The 27,938-nt window shown below is 42.2% G+C and overlaps 1 protein-coding gene across 2 annotated transcripts; it reads right to left on the reverse strand.

The window, feature by feature from the left end:
• Window positions 1-27,802, reverse strand: kank3 (KN motif and ankyrin repeat domains 3). 2 transcript variants are annotated; one of them, XM_061077773.1, is made up of 12 exons: window positions 27,728-27,802; window positions 11,455-11,527; window positions 9,975-10,057; window positions 7,897-9,702; window positions 7,367-7,469; window positions 6,951-7,187; window positions 6,736-6,826; window positions 6,152-6,371; window positions 5,818-5,960; window positions 3,874-4,074; window positions 1,693-1,794; window positions 1-707 (listed from the first exon to the last, which is right to left on the reverse strand). In XM_061077773.1, exons 3-12 carry the CDS (start codon window positions 10,009-10,011, stop codon window positions 645-647), a joined length of 3,003 nt encoding a protein of 1,000 aa, XP_060933756.1. In that variant the 5' UTR covers window positions 10,012-10,057; window positions 11,455-11,527; window positions 27,728-27,802; the 3' UTR covers window positions 1-644. The 2 variants fall into 2 exon arrangements, with proteins under 2 accessions (XP_060933756.1, XP_060933755.1); XM_061077772.1 differs by having other exon boundaries at window positions 9,975-10,061.
• Window positions 27,803-27,938: the final 136 nt, after the last annotated feature.

A 27,938-nucleotide genomic window follows, 5' to 3' on the forward strand; every position in this document is an offset into this window, starting at 1 on the left:
TCTTTTATGTAAATACGTATGTTTATTTAATATATACTGCATTTATATGAACATACAATACATGAACAATTAGTGCAGACTATGAAGGAGAACAGGTTCACATATCAGTCATCCAAGGCAGGGCAGAGAGTGTAGACACAGCATATATGTTGTTAAGTATAAAATGTGTTATGTTAAAGAAACCAATTCAGGAAGTCACTACGCACATTTTCTGAAGCATCAACACTGGGCTTCACTATGAGATGGTGACGTATTGTGATGCATATTGTGTCAGTGTGTGGGCTTGCTTGGAAAAGGACAGTTGCTGTTTTTTCTTGCCATCACTGTGTGAGTTGCCCTCAACAGTAAAACACTTGTGAAGTGCAAATAATAAACAAAAGGCCTCAGCTCCTGTCACAGAAAAAACAAGCGCTGGAGACGTCATTTAGACATGCTAGGAGCTCATATTAGTCAAGTATATAATATAACCATTCACAACGTTTATGGAAAAATAGTTTTCTCATATCAACAATACTTATAAATGCAGGGCATATGGCAAAAATATAAATACATATATATTTAGGTAAATTCCAGTGGAGCTTTTCTCAGCTCATATCCAGTTTTGTTTGCTCTTGCGTCGGCCTCAGCGAGAGGCTGTGATCAGGTCAGTACGCAGGCCAGGGCTTCTGAGGAGTGGTGGGGCTGCGTTGTTGGGCCTTTGGACTCCCCTGAAAGACACAATGAGAGGGACAGGGTGGGTTTGATTATTATTCAGCAAGTGAATTCCCACTGAAATCTGCTCTTTCTAAGCAACACCTGAATAATCCTAGAAATTACAGTGTAGGGTTCACACACGTGCGCTTGAATATATCGTCAATCAGCAGTTGTGTGGCTGATGCTGCCTGATTGAAGGATTTTAGCATATTGCCCGACACTAGTCCAGCACAAGGACTCTATCATAACATCCATCTTTACAAAGCTCATAATGTTCAAGCTTTAATCACATTATTGGAGACATAAACCAGGGTTTTCAAGTCCCGTTTTATTAAAGGTATCTTTATGTAACTTCTATTGAATTGCATTAGAGTCTGAAGGTGTACCTAATAAAGTGGTCAGAATCAGAATTAAGAGTTATGCAGGAAATGCAAATATTAAACATTAGGTAGAGATTACATATTTCATATCCAGTAAATATGAATACCACTTTACTTTCAATTGTATTCACATTTAAATCTTTAGAATAACAAAAAAAAATGTATGGTTAAATAAGTATATATATTATATATAAGTTCAAATCAAAAGCAATAGTTTTGGAATCTGGCTCTGCCAACAATCTGCAGGAGCTTGGTGTCACCTGAAGGGGGCAGCAGTGCACCTTCTGTCAATGCTGCCCACACCCACACTGAATCTGTGAGAGCTTCCAGGAACTGAGCCACTTCTCATACAAGAGACACTGCTCACTGGTCAGTTATGTTGTGACTGTGAGTGTGACCAGCACCACTAAAGGTGCCCCCCCCCCCCCCCTAGTATGTTTTCTTTACATGTTTCCTTTTGTGCGTCATTGTGGGTGACAAAGTGTTGTGTGACTTCTCCATTTTCATCAACTCACTCAATCCACTACAGTCTCTACTCCCTGTTTTCCTAAATTAAATTCTTGTGTATTCTGTGGGCACATCTTCACAGGGGAGGGGGCCGGTGGGAGGGTGCACTCACCACAGCAGGCTGGGTCTTGGCATAGTTCATATGGGCGTAGAGCAGCACGGCTGTGTCATTGTGTGACGCCTCAAGTGCGATGGACAGAGCGTTGCTGCCATCCTGTCGTCAGCCGGGGAGAGAGAGAGGAAGGGCAGAAAGTGAGTTAATAGATCCTGAAAACACCAGAATAAGTTTCTAACTAGAACAGAGATGGACATGTGAGCCACATCGTTCTGAGATGTTAATTTCTCCTGCAGTTTGTGCGTACAAGACTCAAAAAACGTGATGTTTTACCTAACGTGTTATCGGAAGCGTGTTTTATAAAAAACGTTTCATAAAAGGTGTTTCGTAAAGTCTTTTAAGTAACCAAATAGAATCACTTCATCTCTGAATCCAAGTTACGTTTTGTACTTGAAAGAATTCCCTCCGGCCATGGCAGTAGCTAACAAGCAGGCATCTGTTGTTTGGTACATAACTCGATTTGGGGTCATGGTTTAATTTTCATCACACAACATGCAGAATTTACCAGTTTTAGTTTTCCTCTGTACGAGTCGAGACCAGAGTAAATGTCTTGGTCAAAAACAACCGTACAAAAATGATGTGTTTATTTTTCTCTGAGCCAATATATCAGATATTCTTTAAATCTCATGATTGATCCCACAGGAAGTCAACAATTGATTAAAGTAATGACATCACCCAGTTTGTTATCAGGTTCCAACTGTTCCACCCTTTGCAGCTGCAAGTAAGAACTGGGAAATCACATCTGCACATGTTTTTTTTCATCCATATGATCCAGTGACGCTGCCACAGCTGGACAAGTGGAGCGCTCACACTCCCACTGAGCATTTAGGTTCCTGACATGTTTAACTCTAGACCTCATTAGACGGTGCTGCATTAATTAAAATAAAAATAATTTCTTATATAAGACATTGAAACAAATAAACAGTGTGTGCCGTCACAGAAAAGTCCATTTTAAAGATGCAGGATTGGAACTGTTTCTTTCTTCACTTAAACAGTTTGTTAGGTACCCTGAGCTAACAATGACTTTTGTTTTTTACTGTTCTGGAGAGGTGTTTATTCTACTTTGTGGGCATCATTAACCACATCTGGACTGAAGTTTTATGTGTTTTTTCCTGGCCCAGGCCCTGTCTCTCTGCCAAGTTGGATGCAAATAGGTTTAGAATTTTTTTTTTTTGTGTGTGTAATCCTGATGGAAACAAACAGAAGTGGGTCGAGACGTAACCTCCACTGTGGCGGCAATGAACTTTACGACCTCCACAAACATGCGATTTAATGCAGGGATTGTGTGAGACGGTAATAATAACAAACGTGCAGCTGAGTGTACGTGTCCACTCTGCTTTACAGTCCCGGTTTGTCATGCTGTTCTTTGTTTCAGGAGGACAGGAGGTGGGGGCTTTTCCAAATATTTTCCCACCCCCCCTCTCTTGGGTCCACTGCTCAGTCCAGCTGTGTTGCACTGAAACACAATCCAGGAGCTGCCTGTGTCGAATGGCCAACTCATTGTGGGACAGATGTGAACACTCCACAAATATGTCTGTCTGTCTGTCTGTCTGCTCCTTCAAGCATTCAGACCAATCCAGTGTGAAATAGCTTTCAAATACTCAGCTGTGCAGATTAGCCATCAAATACAGGACAAATGTCACAATGAGGCGAGTTGTGTTCCAGGGTAAGATCTTTTGTTTGTGGTGCATTCATACAAAAAGTTGTTTAACCTACCCTCACAGATTGAAATGGGCTGGATATGGGCTTTAAAATAATGTTGAATATTACAATTACACTAGTCTTAGCTATGTGTGCCTAACTAACTGAGTCTGTGGCTGTGAACAGTGGAGCTGCGGCTTTGTTATTCCCCCCCCGGAGGCTTGCAAGTAGACCAGTGACTGTGTTTCCTGTAAACAGCAGTGATTTAAACAGAAGGCAGATGAAACTAATCTGATGGTGGCTCTTGAACTTATCTTGCTTACTGAGGCAAAACATAGACTAAGAAAGAGAGAAAGAAACGACAAGGAGAGGAAAGTGCATGGACCACTTTCCCATGAGGAGCCGTTTCCTGAGCGCAGATTAAGCTGAATCCCAGACGAGAGTACGCTCCGATGTTTTCAGCAGTGAAACTTAGAGAAGCTCACTCAAAGTTTCAATGACCACACAGGCCAAAAGACTAAAATGTCAACATCTTACATTATCCACGATGGATATGTCACAGCCAGGCGTTTCCAGGAGCAGTTTGACGATCTCGGCTCGGCCATGTTCGCTGGCACACATCAGGGCCGTGGAGCCCTCGTCGTCCTGCACGTTGACGTCGGCTCCGCACTCCAGCAGCGCCCGCACCATCTCCTGACGCCCATGGCTAACGGCTAGCATCAATGCTGTCTGGCCCGCCTGCAAAGGGATAGAAGTAGAGAATAATTCTTCTCAAGACTTAGTTTTCAAATGCTGTCACACTGGAAAGATTGGCCATTAAGCTTTGGGAAAAAGTCATGTTTATCTGAAGAGATATTAACAACAAAACAAAAAACTATTATCAGAGGTTCTACGGTTTTACTATCAACTCAGGAAAGAGCTGACGAACTAGGAAACGTAAAGCTGTATTCTTTTTTTTTCATTTCCTTTGTTTGCTAAGCACCTGTCTTTTCTCTTTTTCAGCACTGCCCTGATTTATATTTTTGCAAATCCCTTCCACCATAGAGCATTCAGTCCTCTACTTGGCTCTCAGTATTTTTTGCAAATGCCATAACTCAGCAGAAAATAGTACATTTTAAATTCCTGTCTCTAAAATTACATTGCATGTCTATGTCTTGGGGTTTGTTCCAGGAAGCAACAATAGCTAGTGCCAATAATTTGATTTATAGCCGGTGATGCTATAAATTTAGTCATAGAGTCCTATGACTTGGCAGCGTGCGGGTGTGTCAGGCGGCCATGTCCAAACACGAACACTAAACAACCAGATTAGATCAACCAGAGATACAACAGAAAAGTCCTCAGATTCTCAGGAATGACTTCTGCGTCATGTCAGGCTTTCTACTTCTCTAATCCAATTTGAAATATAATCAATTATTTCTCAAGTCGCTGGCTTTGAATGCAACATTCATTAATCACGTAACAGGAGATGCTTGTAACACCTAGTCACTAAAATAAACATGGAAACAAACCGGGACATTATTCTCTGTTTTTCCCTTCTCTCCAAATAGCTCAATCATTAAAACAACAAAAGGAGAAAAAACAAGTATATATTCAGCAAGGGAGTGAAACTACAAAATATTTTATGCTAATAAAAGATAAATAATAAGCTATAATTGCTAGATTTTCCATTTTGGCTATAACGTATAGATCCTATGTTTAATTTAATCTAAGTGATTGTGTCCAAATAGGACTTAACTGATTTAAAAGGCTATGTGAGGACTGACTCCAGGCCTCTGGCTGATGGATGTGACTACAGCTTCACAAAGGCTCTTTGTGCACTTTTTGGACACAATGTTTTCACAGTTCTCAGGGGAAATTAAATCATCTTTTATAATTCCAGAATATGAAATGAAAAATAACCATCTACATTTAAAAATCTGTGTGATGTTAGGCTACATCCATACCTCTATGTTTTAGTTTTAAAAATGCATCCCTGTGGCTACATTTAGCTGTTGTCCACACTGTTCCAGAGTTTAGATCTCCTAAAATCTAGCTAACGCTGTTGGCCTTGTTTTTAGTTTGAAGAATCTGTATTATGGGACAGAAAAGACGGAAACAATGACTCACATTCGCTTCCCAATTGGTTCTCATCATGACTTGACTACCAAGCTGTAAAGACAAAACGTTGTAAGGTAGACAAAATCCCTGCTCTTACTTTTCACCATTGTTGTTAATTTTGTTGAAGTATTTCTTGAATTAAAGCAACCAACTGCAGAGTAGACAACCTGCTTTCTGTGTAAATCAGCAATGGCCACGAGCTATGCATTTTCAGATGTATTAGTCTGGATTGAGATTATCACAGAGCTAAAAACGTGTGCAGACGGAGCTCATTTTCGCTTGGAAACGAAAACAGACACGTGTATGAAAGGAATAACTGTGACATTCACACACGAGTGCTGTGTCCAGGTGTCTCTGAACTGCGATGGATTGATGGTGACTTGCCTGGCTGGCCTTGGCGTTGACGTTGCCCTGACTGAAGAGCTTCTTGACCACAGCCATATCGTCCTCTTCCTTCACAGTAGAGAGAGCAGCCAGCATGATGGCCGTGTAACCGGCCTTGTTCTGCTTATCCACACAGCACACACCTGTGGGAAAGAATGGACCAGCTTAGCTAGAAGATTATATGAAGCCTAGAGAAGTTAGCTGTAGCTGTTTTTCTATTTCAGTAAGTGTTAAACACACAGAAATACACACAACAACAACCTCAAGTAAACCAAGGACTCCTCTTGTCCATCAGCATACAAGAAGCACAATCATCGAGTCTGTAATCGCTAACCTGTGTCCAGCAGCAGCCCGACCACACCGAAGTTGGAGTGGGACACACTGTAGTGAAGAGCCGTGTTGCCGTTGCCGTCGGTCATGTTGACGACGTGTTGCAGCAGAGCCGACGACACTTCAGTGAGCGCCATCAGGTAGTCGGAGACCCGCGGGTGCTGAGCCATCTTGGCACTAGAGACGCGGAACCACTCGAGCTGCACAGTGTGGGTGCTGGAGAGCTGAGGGTCCAGAGGCAGGTTATTAGTAAGAATGCATGAATCTGGAAAAACTTAATCTGAGGCATTCTGAAAGGAGGTGATATTATGAGGATTTCTATTGTAACTTATTCATTCATGATTTCTTATTCAGATTCGATCATTTGTAGATACAATTTGAGTTAGTACACTGACTAACTTTTTGGTGACTGTTTTCTGTTTTGGTTATTTGTTCATTATTTATGTTTCATTGGACTAAACAATATCCTCAAACAATACGATACAATCACACAGCCTTCATCCAATTATAAATTCCTGTACTTTGCATTATTACAGTGATGATGTTAAAAATGGAACTCTGGATTTGAAGAAGCATGCAGGGACGCACCACTTCCTTACTCTTCAGTGTTTTAATGTCATCGTTCAGGTGATTCTTTAAAATGAGGCAAGCTTCACGCATTTTTGAGCTCAGCTCAAACCTGCAACAAAACAACAAATGAATGAAGTCTAAACACAAAAAACTCACCGCTTTCTGCACATAGATTCTATTGCTACAAACTTACAGGAAAAAAATATATTATTTTTCCCAGAACAACAACCTACTTCTCTTTCACAGCATCAGATGAATAACTTCCAGCTTTCAGAGTTTCCTCATCGGTGTCGCTCTCGTCCAGGTTGACATTCCTCTCCTCCTCGGATGTTTCTTCCTCAAGAGCAGCCTCGTCCTCCTCTGTGCTGTCCAAGCACTCCCCTTCCCCACTTTCTCCAGAAGAACTTCCATCGTCCTCCTCGTCCTCTTCTTCCTCCCCCTCTTCCTCTTCACTGGATGTTGACTCATACCTGGGAGGCACAAATATTTGCTGTAACCAAGAGGATTGATTCCTAACTTATGTGCTTCACATGTAATGGACCTGGTTGTCTCTCTCTTCAAAAGCAACACCTGTGACCTGATGTGTTCGCAGTGTTATTTCAAACCTTCTGCTGTGATAAAAATAAAAATTAGGTTTCATGTTACCCACCCTCCATTTAGAATACCAACAAACTGCAGGCTCTTCTTGCCAGTTGTGCGAGTTTCACCCGAGTTACTCCCATCCTTCCGTTTCATGATTGATTTCAGCAAACCTATTGTCAAGTAGGAAGCACAATGGTCAAACAATAGTTCAAACAAAGTACACCAGAGAGACACATACCTCACACAAAAGCAAGACTCTTCCATGGAACAGAAACTACACAATATTTCTATTTCTCGATTTAAATCTGAAGGGTACATTGGCATTTTATTTAGTACCTCGTTTAGTAATCTTTTAATTGTACTTCATAAGATGTAGGGTTCCTTGTCATTATTTGGACATGATATTGTGTATAGTCTTTTCATTATTGTCCACTTGTTACCAAACATGAAATAGTTCTTGAGATAGTTCATTCATGAATGCTGTTACTTATGATGCATTGTTGTGTTTTTATCACGATCAACCTTTGACTTATACTGTGGAAAGCTAACTATTTGAAGCAGCCTCTTATGATGTGCTAGACCTAAAAAAGTCTTAACCTGTCTTGGTGTCGCCAGCCTCAGTTTTCTGTCCTTGTTCGTCCTCTTCCTTCTCGGCTGTGCAGACAACCTCTTCCTCTGGACACACCTTGTACTCAGCGATGGTCAACTGTCTCCTCTTTGGTGCTGTAACTTTTGGCTCCACAGTCTTTTCCTCAAACAAGTTCTCCCATTGACACCCAGTGCTGACCAGTGCAACAGGAGCTGGCTCTGCTGGTTCCTGTAGAGCATCCGTCTGGGTGTCCTGTTCTGTCTGATCTGGTGTCAGAATCTCCCCTACACATGCATCAATCACCTCTGGACGGCATAGAACTGCAACATGTTTAAACTCAGAAGTCACTGTCTCTGTCTGGACATGCATCGTGTCTGGTTTTGCAAGAACCCCTTTCTCAAACGTGACTTTAGTGGTTTTCTCTTCCATCTTGGCTCTAAGCATCCCTAGGTCGTTGTCAACCACACTCAACTGTTCCTCCAGAGTCGCAATGGTCTCCTGCTGAAATTTAATGGTGTCTTGTAAGGTGTCAATCTCCCGCTGCGCCTCGCTGGTCACTCCAAGTAGAGACTCCATGACCCAAACCTCAGCCTCTGCAGTCTCTACGCTGGCCTGTACCCCCTCCTCGTGAACCAGAGGGGCTTCTGTTTCTGTACATTTCTCACAGACATTCACCTTGGTGTCTACGCAGGCATCTTTCACACCCTGGCAGTGGTAGAAAACAACAGAGTCCATTGGCAAGTCGTCCCCAGCAGCCACTGATCTCTTCTCAACAGCTGCAACTTTCTGTGGAACTTTTACTGAAACATTTGTTGAGGGTTCTGGATTTTTCGCTTCCTTCCCTGCAAACTTCTCCGTCAACCTTTTCAGCTCACCAGGTTTTCCAAGCCCTGTGTGACCCGGTGAGGTTGGTGCAGTTTGTTTACCTTGCATATGGGGGTCACTTTGGCTTTGAAGGGTATCTGTTGTTTGGGTAGAAGACTCTTTGGACTGTTGCTTCTGCTGAGCCACCTCCATGGCCACTTTCTTGTCTTCCAGGTCTAACAGGAGCATGTCTTTCTCTGCACGAAGCTTGGCTACCTCTCTCTCAAGTGCAGGAACTCCCTTTACCCTCTCCTCCATCTCCTTTAGCTGCTTCAAGGCCGTAGCCATCTGCTCTCTAACTGTCTGCAGCTGGCTGGGAGGGATGGGAGTCATTGCGGTGCCAGTAGCAGGGGTACTGCGCCCTGAGGTCTGAGGACTGGGTTTAACCCAGTTACTCTGCAGAGGCTGGGTGGATAAGGAGGGTAAGAGCTGCTTGGGAGGATCTGCAAGCTGGAATCGGCCGCCATTCTGATGCTGGTGGGTTTGTTCCTGCTGTAGCCGCCGGCTGGTTTCAAGGAGAGTCCGCTCAACTCTAGGGTTTCGCTGCGGTGGAGGGGGGGGCACTTTGGCTCCAGCAGACAGTGGAGGGACTGTGAGGAGGGTCACTGGGGAAAGAGAGAGTCCCTCACAGGGTGCTGACCCGAGGCGGTTGCGTGGTGGTGGCGGTGGAGGAACTCTGCCATCTTCACTGGCTGGGGAGGCTAGAGACTCTGTGGAGGTCCAGCCACTGGTGCGCCCCCCCACACTCGTGCTCCTCTGGGAGAGTTTGACCCCTCTGCCCAGGCGGCGGGAGCTGATAGGTCCCCGGCGGAGATTGTGCCCACTCTCTATTTCTTCTACATATTTGAGGAAATCCAGATCCAGCTGGAAACCATATGGAGTCTGAACGGAGTAGGAACCTGGCTGGTCAGCGTCCTCCTGATTGGTGTAGATGAATGGAGAGCGCAGATCTGGAAGGAAACACACGAGTAGCTTAGAAACATCAATACATCATCGGCATTCAAAGAAGTTTCCTCGTAAATAAACAAAGAACTATCTTGTTTATTTCTATGTTTCCTGGCTTCTAATCATCCACTTTTTTTGGCACATTGCATATTTTCTTATTATCGTCACCAACTGGCATTCCTTGGAATATCAAATACATATTTACATGTGCATGTTTACAAAACAATCGAACAAAGTGGAAATACAAAAACAAAAACATCTTTAGGCAGTTTCTTACCAGGCAGCTTCGGGTTAACTTGCACCGACTGAGTCATTTTTCAGGACTGGGACCTTTCAGCACACACAGCTTCAAATCAACACCTGGCTGAATGAAACACAGGAATTATATTTTCCTGAAGCTACTTGAACCAAAAAGGAAGCAAAGTGATGTCATTTCTAAAACATTACACATTAGTTTCACTTTTCTCCTTAAAGTCAAGAGGTGCGTGTTTGGATTCTCTATCGTAGATTTCTCCGCAAGCATCGACTTCACGTGCTCCACATCAACATATTTTGTTAATGGGAGACAGCTTTACACAACAACTAACAAATACAGCCCATCTTCTAACGTGGCAGATGCATCTTTATAGAAGCAGTAAACGTACAACAAAGTGCAGAAAAGGCCTGAAGAGGTTTATGTGGTTTTCTTGTTGGCACTCGCAACAACCTGCGACTCAATTCAAAGGAAGGTGAATTCCCTTCTTTCACAGATAAAGAGGTTTTGTTAAATGGATGGCTTGTTTGCTTTTCCTCTTTAGAGGTGTTGAAGGACACTGAGGCTGACATCATTCATACCTCAGAGAGAGAGAGAGCAAGTGTGTGTGTGTGTGTGTGTGTGTGTGTGTGTGTGTGTGTGTGTGTGTGTGTGTGTGTGTGTGTGTGTGTGTGTGTGTGTGTGTGTGTGTGTGTGTGTGTGTGTGTGTGTGTGTGTGTGTGTGTGTGTGTGTGTGTGTGTGTGTGTGTGTGTGTGTGTGTGTGTGTGTGTGTGTGTGTGTGTGTGTTCTAGCCTTCCAAGTGGTTACTGGAACATTCAGAGGATCGTCATTATGGAAGTCAAAAATCTGATTTCCCTTAAGAGTCTCTACATATGTCAGTAAGACTGAAAATACCTGTCTTAAGTGTGTGCGTGTGTGTACAGTCTGTTGAGTGAAGATAGCAGTCATGGGAAATACCTCAGAACAAAGTCAACAACAAAGCTGAACATTGTCCAAAAACCCTTCAAACGGATGCTGCTCCATTAACAAGAGTGTTACACCGTCCAGCTCTACTGAGAAACCACAGGATTCTCCTCACCACAAGACCACTGACATTAATACTGCTTCCCTGGGAAATCGATTATTCCCCCCAGGCTTAATGTCCATTTATTCAGACACGTGAAAAACGAAGGAAAATAAAGCTGGGTGCACGTGGCAGAAGTTATGAACTGCTTTTTTCTAACACAGAAAAACACTGCACATTAAAAAGTGAAATTAAGATTTTCACCAAGGAATCAATTGTAAAAAAGAAAAATCATATCATGCCAAGTATAAAGCAGCTTTTAAAACACAAATAAAAGGTGATTTACAAGTAAAACAATTAATTGAAGATCAACAATTACAGTTTGGAGATCACACAACGGAGTAAAGAGACAAAATGTTCCAGATGCCAGAGATTACTGAACATGTGATGTTTTAAAGCAAAGCAAAGCAGTGTGTTGTGCTGTGTTGAAGGAAGCGCACCTCTCAGCCGCTCAGTGAATGATTCATGCAGCTGGAGTTCAGGCTGGTTCCCTCCTCACTGCTCCACACAGCCCTGGAAGAGAGAGAGAGAGACACTCAGGCCATTGTACCAGACCAAATATCACAGCAACACACAAACATAATAAATGCAAACGTTTGAATAAAAAGGTTTGAGGATGAAATTGATGTAAATCACGCTGAGTCACCAGATCTCAACCCAAGTTAACGGCTTCGGGAGCAACAGACAGATCTGCTCCACCAGCTTCACCAAATCTGCAGTCACCCAAAGCTGAGGCCGTAGGAAACTGAAATCTTCTATTAAACCATTGTTACTTTGCAGGAACAGAAATAACTTACAGCTCATCGTGAGATATAACTACGACCACTGCAGTGCGAGAGCTGTCTCAACTGTGCCTTCCTCTAATTATTCTGTTCTGTCCTATTATTATTTTCATTATTATTATTATCAGCAGTACTATTATTATTGGCACCATGACCATTGCTGCTATTATTATTATTATTATATGTATTAATAACATCATTACATCTACAAGAATCCCTATTATAGTCGTCACTATAACAACCAGTGGGCTAGAGCTTATATAAAACAGTTGCACAACTGTTCCTGCTATCTTTCTCTCTCTCTCACCCTCTCTTCTCACCTTTCCACCCACCTCTCCCCTCTTACCCTCTTCTCTCCTCTCACCCTTTTCTCTCCTCTCACCATTTTCTCTCCTCTCACCCCTAGACAGATGGTCGCCCACATCACGACTGGTTTTGATTCATCCCGTTAACAGTGATTATTTTTCTTTGACTCACTTTTGCTTTATCATTGTAGGAACTGTTTGGTTTCTCTTTAATATCATATAGTTTTGACCTTACTAAGTAAAGTGAGATCATTTCAGTTGTGATTTTGAATTAAAACTTGATCACAAACGTGTCTGAATGACCTACGACCCCTCGATGTGCTCACAGGCCTGAACTCTTCAATCCAGTTGTGTCATTGGATAAACAGTGACATTAGATTGTTTTTCAAAAGCACATCATTTATTTAAACCTATGAAGCGCTGCAGATGACTCACTGACATTGGGATTCTGAATGTTTTCACGCCAGCTCTCTATAGTAGAAAGGAGATGCTAGTTGAATGACTAATGGTAAATATGCTGTATTTATACATATGTTTATGTCTCATTCATAGAGCACTTCTGTATAAATCATCCATTCACAGGGGGATTTGGGGGATTTACTAAATTCTTTTCAACTTGCTGACTGGAGGAGCCGTGGATAAGACCACCGAGTGTAGGAACCCCCCCCCCCCCCCCGACGTGTGACTTGTGTAAACTGTGACGAGGTGAAGCTCTGACACAATCTTCACTGTCACAGGGTTGTGGGGTTTAGGTTGCTGTGTCACAAAAAGTCTCATAGTGCATATCTCAGGTAGTTACATCTAACTGAACACAGTCTCAGATAAACTAACCTGTGCCCTGCCCCCCCGCACATAACCTGGGATACATGCAGTCGTTCATTTAGTGTGTATGTGTGTGTCAAACACACACATACACACGCACAGATGTGTTTTCCGGCCGCCTCAGGCACATTCCTTCACTGACACATGCTGCTGCAACACGCTGGTCGCCCTTATGACTGACTGCTGATAACCTGTGAACACACACATTCATCACACGCACACGCACACACAGTTCATCTGCTGGTTCAGGCTGAGGCTGACAGACAGTTTATTGTCAAAGAACAGAGCACAAACATTCAGTCGGACAGACGATCATTAGTACAAATTACATTATGGATCATTATGGACGGAAAACCCGGGTCTTCTCCACCTGAAAACAGTGGTTCTGGTCTGTTTCTTATCAGTCGCTGCTCTGTTTCTCCTCAGTGTCTCTGTCAGCTGCTTGTCTCAGGTCAGACCACAGCCAGCATGATGCTGCAGCGTCCCGACCAATCAGACGCAAGGTTTTCAGGGCTGTGACCTCGGTCCAAATCAGAGACAAGAGTTCAGTTTAAAACCAAACTAACCAGAGTTTATAAACAAGCCACATGATTCACCGGTAGTTTGTTTATTGGTCAGTTTTAGTAACGTGCAATCCAGCTTGGTTGGATAATTTGCAGACATTTTAAAATTAAAATAACTCTTCTCCAACCTTATCTCCCTTTCTGTGCTTAGACAATAGGTTAGATTACTTTTTTTCGCTTTAAATCTGTGTATAAACTTCATAATCTCCATTTATTTTCTCTACGTTATTTCTTACGTCGTTTCTTTTGTTCTTTCTCAAAGTTATTATATTCAGATTATCTAGGTAAACCACCAGTGTGACTTTAGTTCCAGGAGAGCAGTGCTATGTTTTATATCAATGGCAATAAAGTATGCATCTTTAAATATGAACTGTTTACTACGTCATTCACATAGACGGGACAGTGACACCAGATTACACATTACAGAGAATGCCAGGCACATGTGATGACGACAGTTTTACCCAGATACACTCCAGAATGAGATTAGATCAGCAGATTTTATTTTATTATATTTATGTACAGTTATCTGTACAGCTTGTTATTTACAGTAGGGTTGCACGAGAGCTGGAGTTCCTGTGTGCACCCTGGACAGGTCACCGGGGCTGACAGAGACACACAACTCTTCACTCTAACACCTACACACAAGTGACCGTGCCCCAGTCTGCATGTCTGTTCACTGTGGGAGGAGGTGGCATTAAATCTAAATACCACCTCAGATAAGACATGATGTGTGTTTTAGTAAACGGCACTAACAAAAAGAACGAGGCAGACACTCGCAGAGAGGCCTTACAGGTTGTTGGGAGTTAATGTTGAGAGAAGTATGCAGACTGTATTTTCAGTGATGGATTTCTGGTTAAACTGATCTAGACCGATTGTATCTGCAGGATCGGTTTCAATTAAACAGCATCAAATAATCCACTGGACTTTATCTGTGGTGCAGCAGCATTGAGACGCCATGAAAAGCTCATTAAAAGAAAGAGGAGCAGCAGAGAGAACTGCAGCTTCTCACAACTATTCATTTGTACAGAAGGACAAGTATTATATCATATTTTGTAGAGCATTATTCATCATTAAAAGCACAACCCGAGCACACTCTTCACTCTGCTCTTCTCCACAAACATCATCCTCCTCTCTGTTTTTCCATTCTGTACTTTCTTCACCTCCTCACTTCTTTTCCCTTCATCAGATCCTCTCCATGTTTCCTCGCCTCCTCTCATCACAAGACTGTCATTTCCCCTCACATGACTCTCATCTCTCCTCTCACCCTCCACACACACAGACACGCACACAGACACACACCCCTCAGCTCAAGTGTTGCTGTTTTTCTCTCTGATTTGATGACAGGCAGCAAATTACAGACTGCAGTGAGAAGCTGCATTCCTTCTCTCCTCTACAGTCCTGACCAGCTGAGTCTCTCTCTCACAGACACACACACACACACACACACACACACACACACACACACACACACACACACATTATGACACTCACACAAGCCCCCCAAAAATTACCTTTAAATGCATGTGCACGCACGCATACACACACAATCCCATATTTATACAAAGACAATATGCTGCTTCATTTTGGGCGTACCACTTTAAACCAGTGAACTTTTACTGGTTCTATTGTGAACAGATGGCCTGCGTTGTTCTTCAGAATGACTGAACAGTCATAGATTTTCCGTATCTATGACGACAAACTGAGTTCATGTTACATTGTGATTCAGTTTGAATGCAGTACGACAATCAGGAGATGTCTGTGCTTTGTGAAACAATGTGTAAATAATAATAAAGTAACTGTGACGACAACTTGAATGAAAAAACTAACCAGAGGACGACAACATAACTTCATCTGACCCTTATACCAATAGAAGCTGTATCCAATGCTTCTTTATTTTATGAATTAAGTGGAACAGTCACTGAAGTATCCAGAGTTTCTGCGTTTGACCAATTAGTCACATTCTGCCTAACAAACACAGCCACTTAGGTTTGGAGAAGTGGAGCTCCACACAAGGACCCAATTCAGTTCCTGGTTTCCTGTTGAAACGCAGCTTTCGAGCCCTGAAAAGGTTCTTGGTTCCCTGGGATAGTTCCTGTGGCCGAAAAACATTATAATTATCAACAGATATGACAAAACCATGACCCACATCATCAATGTAAATGGACTCAAACTGTGGTCAGAGCGGCGAACCATGTGAGCAGCTCACGTTCCATTCAAACCGCAACACTGTGTGTTTTCTTTGTCGTCATGTAAGATTTAATTAACTTGACCTCGACCTGTTGACTTCCAGCAGACTCAGGACATTTATTTCTATAACAATCTCCAATGGATCAGCGTTTCAGTGACCGTAAGGGTTTCCCCTAAAAATATAATTTGTTATTGATTCAGTTTTTTCCTCAGGTTCCATGGGAACATGTGACATGCACCCTGACTCAATTCTGAGCTTTTTAGTGTAGAAGAGGAAACTGAGTCGTCCTGCAGTCAGTTCAGTTCATGGCAGAGGAAATGTTGTGCTGGTTTGAGGCTTGGGGCCATGTTTTGAAACCGTGACCTCATCCCCAACGCCACCCTTTCACGAGAGGGGAAGCCAGAGAGGCGGGGGGGGGGGGGACAGGGAGGAGAGTGAGTGAAAGCCGACATCCTCTCTCACTGACAGCAACTTTCTGACCACTTTACATGAGAAAAAGGCCCATTCAGAAATCTGGACCCACACACAAAGAGATGGATACAAACCACCAGTACTGGCCTCCACTCTGATGCACCATGCTCACATACACTCTTGGTTTATTATACTTGTGAGGACCTTCACTGTTTCAATCCTCAGACCTATTTCTTAAGTGAATATAAGAATTTAGTTTTAGGCCTTTGGCTGATTAGCTGAGACGGTTTTCTGTCCGGTGATACAAATTTTTGATTTTCATCGTGACTTGAACTTTCTGATGACAAATATTTATGTCTGGATTATTCTGGATAAAAATAAAAAAATTCTTAGAAACCACGGAACAAAGACGCTACTTGTATCGGCAAAAGCGAGTGTACAAACAACTGCACGTTGTTGATATCTTTGTGAATATCTTTGTGTCGCTGAGCACTTCATCTCATGTTGCCTTGCTCTGATTGGGTGTGTTATTGTTCTCTGATAATCGACGATAACGCCCCCTGATAATTGGAAATGTACTGGAGAGGTCTGACTCAGAGGCCAGATCCCGTGGGGAGGCTACAACTGCACGTTTTCTCTTGTTGTGGTTACTTGTCGTAAATAGTTGTCAAGGGTGCACAATGTGTTCAATGTCTGCTCTGTGTAAAATTGCACAGGAAGTTATTGACTGAACTGAGCAGTCGCTTAGAATTGATATCATCTCTGGCTGTGAGATATGACCGCCTGGAAGCTAAAGCGAACCTCACAGCTAACCAGGACATGTGTTTACAATTAAGCGTATTAGTTGCACTTAATATAATTTAATCAAAGAAACAACAGTGTTGAAAAGGAAGTTGTAAAATAAATCGAATCTGCAGCATTAATCATATGAAGTGCTCTCTGTACCATTTGTATTCATCTGATGTAACTGAGCGGACAGTGGTTATCACTGTCACCTCACAGCAGGTTACGGGTGGCGTGTTCTCCCCTGGTCTGTGTGAGTTCTCTCCCAGTACTCCCACTTTCCTCCACAGTCCAACCACATGCAGATTGGGGTCAAGTTAATTGAAGACTCTAATTTGACCATAGGTGTAAATGTGCCCCTGAATGGTTGTTGTTCTCTGTGTGTTGGCCCTGATGGTGAAGGTGTTACCCGCCTCTCGGCCAATGTCAGCTGGGATTGGCCTAAGCTAAGAGGACAAGCAGTATAGATAATGGATGGATGATGAATTGGGAATCAAACAGAAAAGAAAAGAAAACGATTCCAGACTCAGAATCCAACTAGAAGATAAGAGTCAAGATCCTCACCTCAAGTTGAGATTGTTTTTAAGATGCTGAGGCCAAGATTTAACTTGGAGTTATCAGTTGCTTTCTACAACAGGATCTCAAAGCAATTGTCCTTTTTCCAAAACTTTTAACTCTCATCCCAGTTAATCTAAAACACGAACCCCATTATAATCCAGGACTAAATCTGTTGTGGAGGGAAGACGAAGATTTCTTTCATGCCTTCATCCTCATGAGGCCATTCAGGCCTGGAACACGGGCCTCTCTGCTGCCGGGATAAATCTACAGTTTCCTGAAGGGAAGCCCTCTACTCCCCCAATAAATCCCCCTCACACACCCACACGTATATACACACACACATCCCTACATGCCCTGTGTGAGACCTCCCATTGTCTCCCAGTAGGAACTTGGTAGGGGGGGGGGGGTCCTGCCAGGAAACCCATCGGACTGTCCTGAAAGCTGCTTCCTGGACACAGCAGGAAAACACTGGTGAGAAGACCAGCAAAAACTGGGAGCTGAAAAAATACAACCAGTGTGACACACACACACAAACACACACACACACACAAACACACTCACAGAGAAACACACACAGAGCACATCCAGCAGCCGACAGCAGCACAGAGGCCAGCATCACATGATGCATCACACTGACGTTAGATAACACGTTATCACTTTTGGTGAGAACTTGTGTGTGTGTGTGTGTGTGTGTGTGTGTGTACGTGTGTGTTTGTGTGTGTGTATGTGTACACTGAGGCTCACACACACACAGCAGCGCTCTTTCACTTGATGCACACGACTCTGCCACCACATGCCATCTTTCCCCAATCTCTGCATCACTTCTACATCATATTTACATCATACTTCACATCGTCCACATCGAGCGAGTCCCACTGTTCAGACACAGGAAATAAAAAATGTCCTTAATCAAAATCAGGTTGACTTCAAACATCACGTGTCCTGCCTCTCCTCCCTCTTCCTTCCAGATTCTCCAGCAAACACAATCAAGCACATTCAGCCTCCACAATGACGCATTGTGCCTCTTTGTGGCGACACTGTTTTCCAACAGTTTAGTGAGGCCTCCCAGCCCCCCCGCCCTCTGGTGTCACAAAATGTCAAAGTGAATTGAATAAAGTTGCTGGGGAACTCCAACACTTGGACAGTTTCAAGATGAAGAGGCAGTGATGGTGGTAGAGCGCCAGAGGCTCAAACTTTTAATGAAGACGCACCACTGTCCACTGTAAAACGATTAAAGAAAATTCCCAAATCTATCCACTGCTTCGTTCTGACATATTTTTTTGTTTGCCTTCAAGTACATTACTTTTACGATGATTTAATTACTTCCCATTACTTAATGAATCATGATAAACCCTGTTATTTATCCTCCTGTACACATGATCATAACAATATTAGGGGTTTATTGGATTTCCTGCAACTGAGTCTTATCTCAACACTTGAGTCTTGTGACACTTTAGCTTCTGGTTGTCTGAGCTCTGCAGAGGTGGGATGCTTACCATTAACCGTTTCATCGTTAGTGCCTGAGAGGTTATTCTCCGCCACAGCGAACAGTCTGTCCCCAGTCTGACCCGACAGTATGTGGACATGCTGTTTCTGTATAAAACTCAGCAGACAAGCAGCCCACTATGCTGAGGACTGACATAGACCGGTAATATTCCACTGAAAATGCTCAGTTGCATCTCATGTGAACTGGAGTGAGGCCCATCGTGGAAACTTGCACAGCTAAAGCAGAACATCGTGATTTTTCAGGATATATACCTTTCCAGGATGTCCTTGTGCAGAAAATAATTTAGCGAATATTCCAAAAACCCAATGACAACCAGGATAATACTGTGAGTTTAAATACACACAGTGACGGGTTTCCAATGTGTTTGAGTCCAAAGAAATCTGTGGTCTTATTTCGTCTCTTTTAGCATAGAATTGTATTAATGAATTTCAGTAAGTTAGACTCTCACATAGGACGGTTCATCCAGCATCAATGCAGCTCACGCAGATCCCAGTGTACATTACCTAAAGTTCTTGTGCACATTCCTTCTTATTCTCACTAGTAAACGAGACCCCAATGTACTTTAAATTAACTACTTGAGGCAGAAACATGTTCGCAACCAGGAGCAGTCAAACCACCATTTTCTGGCAGAGCACAATAGACTTGAGATTTAGAGATGATGACCCTCATTACAGCTGCTTCACACTGAAAATCAGCCAACAGCTCACTGCTGGTCATGGTCCAATATGAACGACAGAACTTTAGGACTGTGCACCAGTTGTAGGCACTAGATGTTTTGATTCTTATCCATCATCTAAAACCATCTGGCCAGTCCCAGTTCATTCTGGAACATGACGACAACCCCAGACATTCAGCGAGAGTCACACAGAACTGCAGCATCAGAGGAATAAGGAGTCCTCCACAGACCCTGAGCATCACGGAGTCACATGAACAGACAGAAGACACTGAGACGGATTAAACAAGAGGAGGAACTGTGGTTAATTCTCCAAAGTAAAGCCAACATGCCAAGAGGACCTTGAAAAAGTCCTTCAGCACCACAACATGCTCATTCATTCATCGAACTGAATGTTCGTACATATCATTTACAGTCTAATGTTGCTTTTTTTGCATTTTCTCTGCAGAGACTAAGGAATACAGAAACAAGTTGCATTTGTTGGGGAAAACTGCACTGTGGTTTTACATCCAGTAAACATGGAAAACCACAGGACCATAGACCTGACTGTAAAGGCAACATTATACGTTTCTTTCTGGAAACAATGACGTTGTTGTCATTTTACAGCCTGAAAAGCTGCAAACAGCACGCACTTCATATCTCAGCAGCAGCAGCAGCAGCAGCTAGTCAGCTGAGGCTGAGGCTGAGGCCGACCGATGCCTGCCGGCTGGCCGTCCCTCCCTGGAACAAAGCCGTGCTCACAAATCAAGTTTTCCCCCCAATTAGCCAGTTTCCAGCCCTGATGTCACGTTGCACTTCGGACCAAACACACCTTGTTTTCCAGATTTGTTTCCCCAACATGAAAATGTTTTATATAGCTCAAATATCAGCAGCATTTGACCAACTTTCTCTCCTTTCTCCGGATTTCTCTACTAAAAAAAGCTTTTTGTGTTTTCCAGACAGACAAATAAAGAAATGAGCCAGTTCAGAGCGTCTTAAAGTTTGTCTGAGTTGACCTAGATTTGTGTTTAGGAGACTGTGACCCATTTGTCTCTGTTACAACAGTAGCCACCGGAGCCTCCAGATGTTTGATTTGCATAAATACAGAACAAGACCAGATGTCCGCCTCTGCTGTTTTCTGCCAAGAAACATCTTAAATGTGTGTCTGTTATCGTGTTATTTCCTTCACTGCTGGAAATTATACTGGTTCAGCATCGCTTTGATGAAGAAGGTCGTGGTAATGACAAGGCAGAGGATGTGTGCAGGTCTTTGAAATGTCTGCCGGAGCTCCTGAGAACACACCTTCATCATCGCTGAGCTGCTCCCGTGGAAAATACATGTTTCTGGGCTCTAATTCAGTGTCCCTGATGTAGGGAATCACCGAGCCTCAGATTCAGGCTGCTCACTATTCCTGTACTCTCAGTGAGATGTAGTTCGATGTCTGGCTGAGATTGTGAAACTTAATTTAAGCATGTTGATGCTCTGCAGTCGACTCTGAGACAATGATTTTGCCCGATTGGCAAAAGACCGTTAACATTAACTTTAGCTTTTATTCAAATCAGTGTTGCTGCCTTAGATTATTTATTTATTTTCTTTCTATCGTTCTGTTTGGGTTTTCCTTATTAACATCACATGTTTTAAAGTTATCAATTTTCAAAAAAAAGCAGCAGATCATATATACCAAGGTTAATTTTAGATGATCAATTAATCTGCAGATAAGGCTGTGGATTTCCACTAATACCTGCAGATGACTTAACTGAAAAAAAAGCAAGTTCATCTGTGCCTCCGTGTTTTGCGATTTGTCATCGTGTTTTGTGATTTGCACGTCATGGCTACTGTTATTAATTACTCAACAATAATAATAAAATAAAATTTGCTCTTATAAATAGTTTGAAAATGATCTTTAAAAAAAGGCAGGCTTAAGTTATTCACCATAATAAAACCACTTGATATCCCCTTTAATCCCAAACAGAAAGTAGCACCAGCATTATTATGCTACATAATATTTTAACACTGCTACTCAAAAATAAAATAATCAAAACAAGACATGGAAGTTAGATAATAAATAATATTATATAAAAGACTGTTTTCATTTGCAAACCGTCTCATTTCAGCACTTTAACCTGGTGTTGGGACCTTGTTCTGTCGTCCTCTATGACTTCATAGGGCAGTGGAGCTTTTCCACAGGCTTCTCTGGGCTAAACACAACATTTGCTCCATTATGAGCCAGTGAACAGAGGTGATGTCTGTGCTGCAAGGGCTTTGGGAAACCAGGCCCATGTTTCAGAGTGTGAGCCTGAAGTTCAAGGCCTCACAGAGTCATTCCTCTGGCATCAGATTCAAAAGCAGGAACAGTGCGGACGTTTTCAAGACGGCGACAGAGAACGTCTGAATACCACCACAGAACTTTCATTGTTTGAGCCAATGAAGGGAAAGTTGGGTTTAAAGGTTTCTGGCATCACAGTGACTTGCAGTCAGCGTTTCCAAAAGCTGTCGTGGTTTGGTTCTTTCTGAGCGAAGCCGACGGTTTAGGCAGAGCAGGAATCTGATGAGTTTGGTGCAAGACCCACAAGAGTCAAAACTTTTTCAGCACTTTCACTATTTACCAGTCAAGAGAACATTGTAAGATTGATTATTAGAGCCTATAAATAAAACTTATTTCTTGCCGGATGCTGCCAAACTCCTGCAGCGTCCGGTTATTTTGGTGTTTTCCCGCACTCAGTGCACCGAGTTCGATTAGTGTCTCTTTCCCAAGCCCTGACACTACTTGAGTTAACGTTGGTATTTTTAGCCCCCTGCTTTTCATTTGGGGGGGGGGGGGGAGATAGCACAGGGAGGAGCGTCTGATTGGACCACAGGGGTAGACATCAGTGGCAGTCACGTTTAAATCCATACTGTGGTCAGCAGTTTGTTTTCCTGGGCATTTTAACTTCATGAGCATCAACTGTTCGTAGGCAAATGTGACCTCAAGTGTGAAGCTGCCACAACATAAGAGACAATTAGTGTAAAATGAATAAAAGTTATAGGAGTTTTCTCTCAGCTGATTAAAAGACAAAAACTACTGAAACAGTTACTTTCACTGTTGCACTGGCTGTTTCTTCATTATGATTCTGTTGTAGTTCATCTTATGTCTCACATGCATCATCCTGCTGTAACAAATCCACTGCTCAAAACAGAAGAAGTGAGTGAGTAACAGCAGCTACTATCCACAGTGTCCTGAAATTTTAAAAGAAAATGTAATTGTATATTTTTGACCTAAATATAGATATTTTCATAGCACGGACTGAGTGTCACAGACATGGTGAGTAAGTGCATGTCCAACGTCCAGGCACAGTTCCTTAGAAATAGATAATAAAAGCTTCTGTTGCAGATTAAACTGTGCTACACTGAAAACATAATATTTACACTTTTCAAATATCAAATAAATAAAATGCTGAAGTCCCAATGTGTATAATATTTACTTATTTGTTAAGAATCAAACGACTTGTGACGAGACAGGGGCCAATCAGACTTCAGCAGGGACCAGGCCCCCCCCTTAAGCCCGACCCCTAAATCCGCCCTTGTTCAGACCACAAAATAACATTTCATTCTCCATCTCTAAATGTGCCTCCAAATTTACTGATCACCCTAAATGCTTTAGCTTGAGATTTATTGCTTTTATTCTGAGATACAAATATGGGTTTATTACAAGCTCTCCCAAACTATTAAACTATATTTTGGAAAGGAAAGAATGTAATTAATTGAATTCATTGAAAAGTATAGAGGGATGACATGACGATAAGATCAAGTGAGGACAGTCGGCAAAAACATGAATCTGTCATGAGACGATTTTCTCTGAACAAAACACACTCAGATCTTTGGAAAATGTAGTAAATGACTCGTGATCCTGAGACTGTCGGGGTAAATAAAATGATGCTGCGCAAAACTCCTGTATATGGATGGCAGAGTTAGTTGCTCTGGACATTTTCCGAAGCCTTTCCTGCGAATGGACATGTTGATGAAAACTGAACTGAAAAATAAATTCTAATAATACAAATACTTCAGACGCGGACAAAGAGGTCAACTTGGAAGGAGAACGAGATTTGAGAGTTTCTGGTGATAAGAGTAGACGCTGGTGTCAATGTGCTGTAAACAAAAACACATTATTTCTTAATGTGAACGCTCTACCAGGCTCCGCCCCTCTCCTTAGCGCTCTGGACACGTTACTGTTGTTGTGGACGCGTCTGAGCCGGAGACTCTCCAGCTGCGCTCCTCACAAGTGAGAGGGAAACTCCAGACCCGTGTCCGGACCCCAAAACGCCTGAAGGCAAACCAAATGTTTTTCTACTTTGTGAAAACTAGGACTGCGTAGAAAACTCTGCCGCCTCTCAAACACCCCAAGCTCAACCTCTGCAGAGCTTCTCCTGCTTTCAGTTTGTAGAGCTACTCCATCAGGAAGCAGAAAGAGGCAATTTCCATGTTCAAAGCCTGGATGCCTGCTAATTAGGATGAAAGCCTCCAGCTATCAGGTTTCACACGGGCTCCACACTTCAGACTAATTGTTGCCTCAGAGAAAGATGCTTGAAGTTTACAAAAGGTAAACAAACCTCTGGGACTTCCAGGAAGAAGAGAACGTGTTTAAACATTAGAAGAAGAAAAAAACGTCCCGCATGTTAATGTTGTGATCGTAAAACGTCGGATATCAACTTAGCGCTTTAATCATTGATCAAATACAGTTTGGCCTCAAACTGATAAACACACAGCTCTGATTCGAGGTGAAAGAGTTGAACTCAGAAAGTTAAACTTCTCTGATTCAGCTTTGGACAGTTTTTTACAGAATTATAGAACTAGATATTGTCCGTTATAATCTACACATTGTTGTCAAAACCTGATGCCTACGTTACCCACAATGCCACATGTTTGGTCAGAGCTGTGAGCGAACATGGAAAATACGTATTTATTTGATGAGGGGAGAATGAGTTAATCACTGGTGCTAACTGAATTAGCTTCTCTTGTCTTGTTATGTGTTGTGAGTTGTTCTAGAACATGTGAAACAGAACATAAACACATAAAAGCAGTTGACCCTGTTCTAATAGTGGTGGATTTTATTTCAATGTATTTGTATTGTATATGTTTTTCTTTTTTGTTTTCAGTGTCAGAAAATCACTGTATCTCACACTAAAGATTATTAGTTGCAGGTGTTTTCCCCTATAGGGCTGCTCATAATTCAACTTCGACTGATATGACACGATCTCGGGAATCTCTGGATTTCCCCTTCAACTTCATCAATGCTACTTCAAAACTACTTTCAATTCAATTTCACATTCAGGTTAAATAAGAACCGAGTGAGGCGATGCCAGTAAAACGCTCACCACACGTTCTGATCTACAAACCAGACGACGATCCTCAGAGACGTGGTGAGGGAGACAGAAAGAAAAAAGCTGCAGCTGGACTCATGCTGCGTTCACATCACGTGGGATGTGGAATTGTACGTTTGCATCGTTGGAAAACACTTTGATTGAATCTTTTGATTTGTCATGCGATACAAAAAGTCTTGTTTCATAACAGCCTCTGTTGTTTATTTCACTGTGCCACAAATCACATTGTCTGAATTATTTTTCATACTTTGGTTGACACTTTACTTTTTTTTCCCCACACAACACTGACGCAGGCAGGAAATTTGCAATAATGCAAAACAGAAAAAACATGGATGGGAATGAATGCAACACTGAACAGAGTCATTCAGAACAGTCACAACAGAACGAGGAGCTGGAACCAGTTAGAGGTTCAACTTCTGTAACACAACTTGGGTGTGAGAAGTCCCACATAGACCGAAAAACTATTTCTACATTCAAAACACCACAAATCTCTTTTACCACCCTCCCAATAATCATGTCTAGAGACGAAAACTACTAAAATACAGTTGAGTGCTGTATCCTTATCGGGAGGTAAAAACTAGGACATGAGATTGTGGTCATATTGCAAATCCGTAAGGGATGATTTTAAAACACTGTTTCAATAACAATATAAGACATTTATATTTTATCACTTTAACACATCCTTGATATTGAGCCACTTTCTAATCTTGAAGCACCGTGTCACACTTTTTCTAAACTTTCAGAGAAGTCTGGAATCACACTGTTTACTGGTGTGAATCTAATAATTACAGGAAGTATATGAGATCAAATATTAGATGAATAGAAGAAAGACACTGAATGACATGACAGTTTTTGTTTTTCTAGACTGCAGAAACTGAGGCAGAGTTTTGCAAACCCACTATACGGCCTATTAAAGCAGTCGGTTTAGCTGTTTACTGTTGAGACCTGACTTGAGCACTAGTGTGTCCATGTTTTTCTTTTCTCGCTGCATCATGTCTCTGCAGCACGTCGAGTGACTCTCAGTGTCCAGGCGCTAAAATTAAAAGCACTGGTAATCTATCTAAAAATACGACAGCATGTAGTTTATTAGGCAGAGGGACCCACGAGCAGGAGGAAATCGAACTCAGAGGTGATTTAATAAACTGTATGTGCCAAGTTGTAAACAAGGTGAGAATATATGAATTGAAAAGTGTGTGTGTGTGACAGGAAAATAAATGAACTAACAGCACTAACACTCGTCTCAGACAGAGCAGAGAGTAAATGTCCAGAGTATCAGACACACAGACACTCAGCCACCTCCAACTAAACTTACAGAGCATCTATTTTTGAGGCGACTGCAGTAAGTCAAACCCCAGGCTCCTGTTGCAGAAGCACCTTCTCCAGAGGGAGCTCCGGAAAACTCTAGAGAGCCTAACACCGACTCAAAGGACGATTTTTTATCTCTGCTCCTCCAACAGAACAAAGGAGCTTCCATCATTTTACCTCAGACGTCTCGACTTAAGATCCTGATTTCCTGCATTTCTCAGAAGCTCATTCCACAAACCATCCGATTTAAATTCCTCCTCCTCTATTTATCCCGTCATTAATTGTTTTTTGTGACTTGCACCAAAGCCTGGACGGTATTTTTGTTTAACCTTTTCATTTTTAGGTATTAAACTCAACTGCAGCTTCTGGAAACATCTGGACGTGCCCTCCTCTGCAGGTTTTGGTTAATCAGACCTAACATGACACTGTGTCTGAGTCACTATCGGCCCAGCCAACGCCAGGAACATCCACAGCTTTCAAAACTCTGCTCTGGAAAACCGAGGAGGACGCACGTCGTAATAACAGACACTTCTGACAATAGAGGGGGGGGAGGGAGGGGAGGGGGCTTTCCTTCCAATGCACAGCCTCACCCACAACAGTGTCTGGGAGAAAACACTTAATTTACAAGCCACTTTTCTAAGAAGGAGCTAAAAAACAAATGAGGACTCTAAAGGAAAAGCGGGAGAGACAGAAAAGGTGAATTCAGTAAAACTAAAAGTATTAAATCAATAAGAAGCCAGAAGTTAAATCTGTTTGAAGATTTATGAAATGAAGTGGCTTTCATGAGAAGTTAGGGAAGAGTCCGCCCCCAGCTGTGCAGCAACAACCACAAAAGAACAATATTTAATTTCTCAAGAGAAAACTGTAATCTGAAATTATAGATAAGGACACGTTTCATCTCAGACTCTCGCAATGCAAATACCAGTTTCCTTTTGTAATGTTGTGTCGTAGAAATCACTGTTTCAGGTGAAGAACTGTTTCGAAAGAATAAAATAATTATTTAATGTCAAATAAGTTCGAGAAAATCCAAAATAATTAATTTTAAAAACTAATATTAGCCGTAAGTGACAATGAGTTAAAGAAAAGTCAAAATACTGAAGGAAAACACTTGTAAGAAGAACTTTACAATTAACATTGGACATTACAACACTATGAAACCAAATAAACGATTAACTCATTGCTGTGAGAAACGAGATATCACAGCACACATTCCTGCAGCCAGACATAACTTACATTAAGTTTTTACACAACCTTGTGTGAAGTTATTTAAAAGTCTATAAAGTTGTTACAGCAGCTGCAGAGACAATAACATTGGCTGTGATCGATAAATCAGCAGAACTCGGTGAGAAGGTTTCGAACCTAAAACCCACGGAGCGTGATTCGGTTGAAAGTTTCCTGAGGAAGTCGATCAGTCGGGAACTAATGAGATAATCAATCAGCATCATGTGTGGTAATGGATCCCTCGGGCTGTGGCTCTTACCTTCTGGCTTCTGCTCGTCCGGTCACACTGAGTCTGCTCATGACTTTCAGATGAAGGTAGGGAAAGTTTGGGAGGAGAAGAAAATCACACACACACTCAAACACACACAGAGAGACTAACACACACCACTGTCAAGTTAAATACACGTGTCCGGTGTGGGGTTTCAAAATAAAACTTTGACGTCAATTTTGACATTTAAAAATAGTTTTTT

This window comes from Limanda limanda, chromosome 9 (assembly GCF_963576545.1).
Source record: "Limanda limanda chromosome 9, fLimLim1.1, whole genome shotgun sequence".
In the NCBI taxonomy this organism is placed as follows: Eukaryota; Metazoa; Chordata; class Actinopteri; order Pleuronectiformes; family Pleuronectidae; genus Limanda; species Limanda limanda.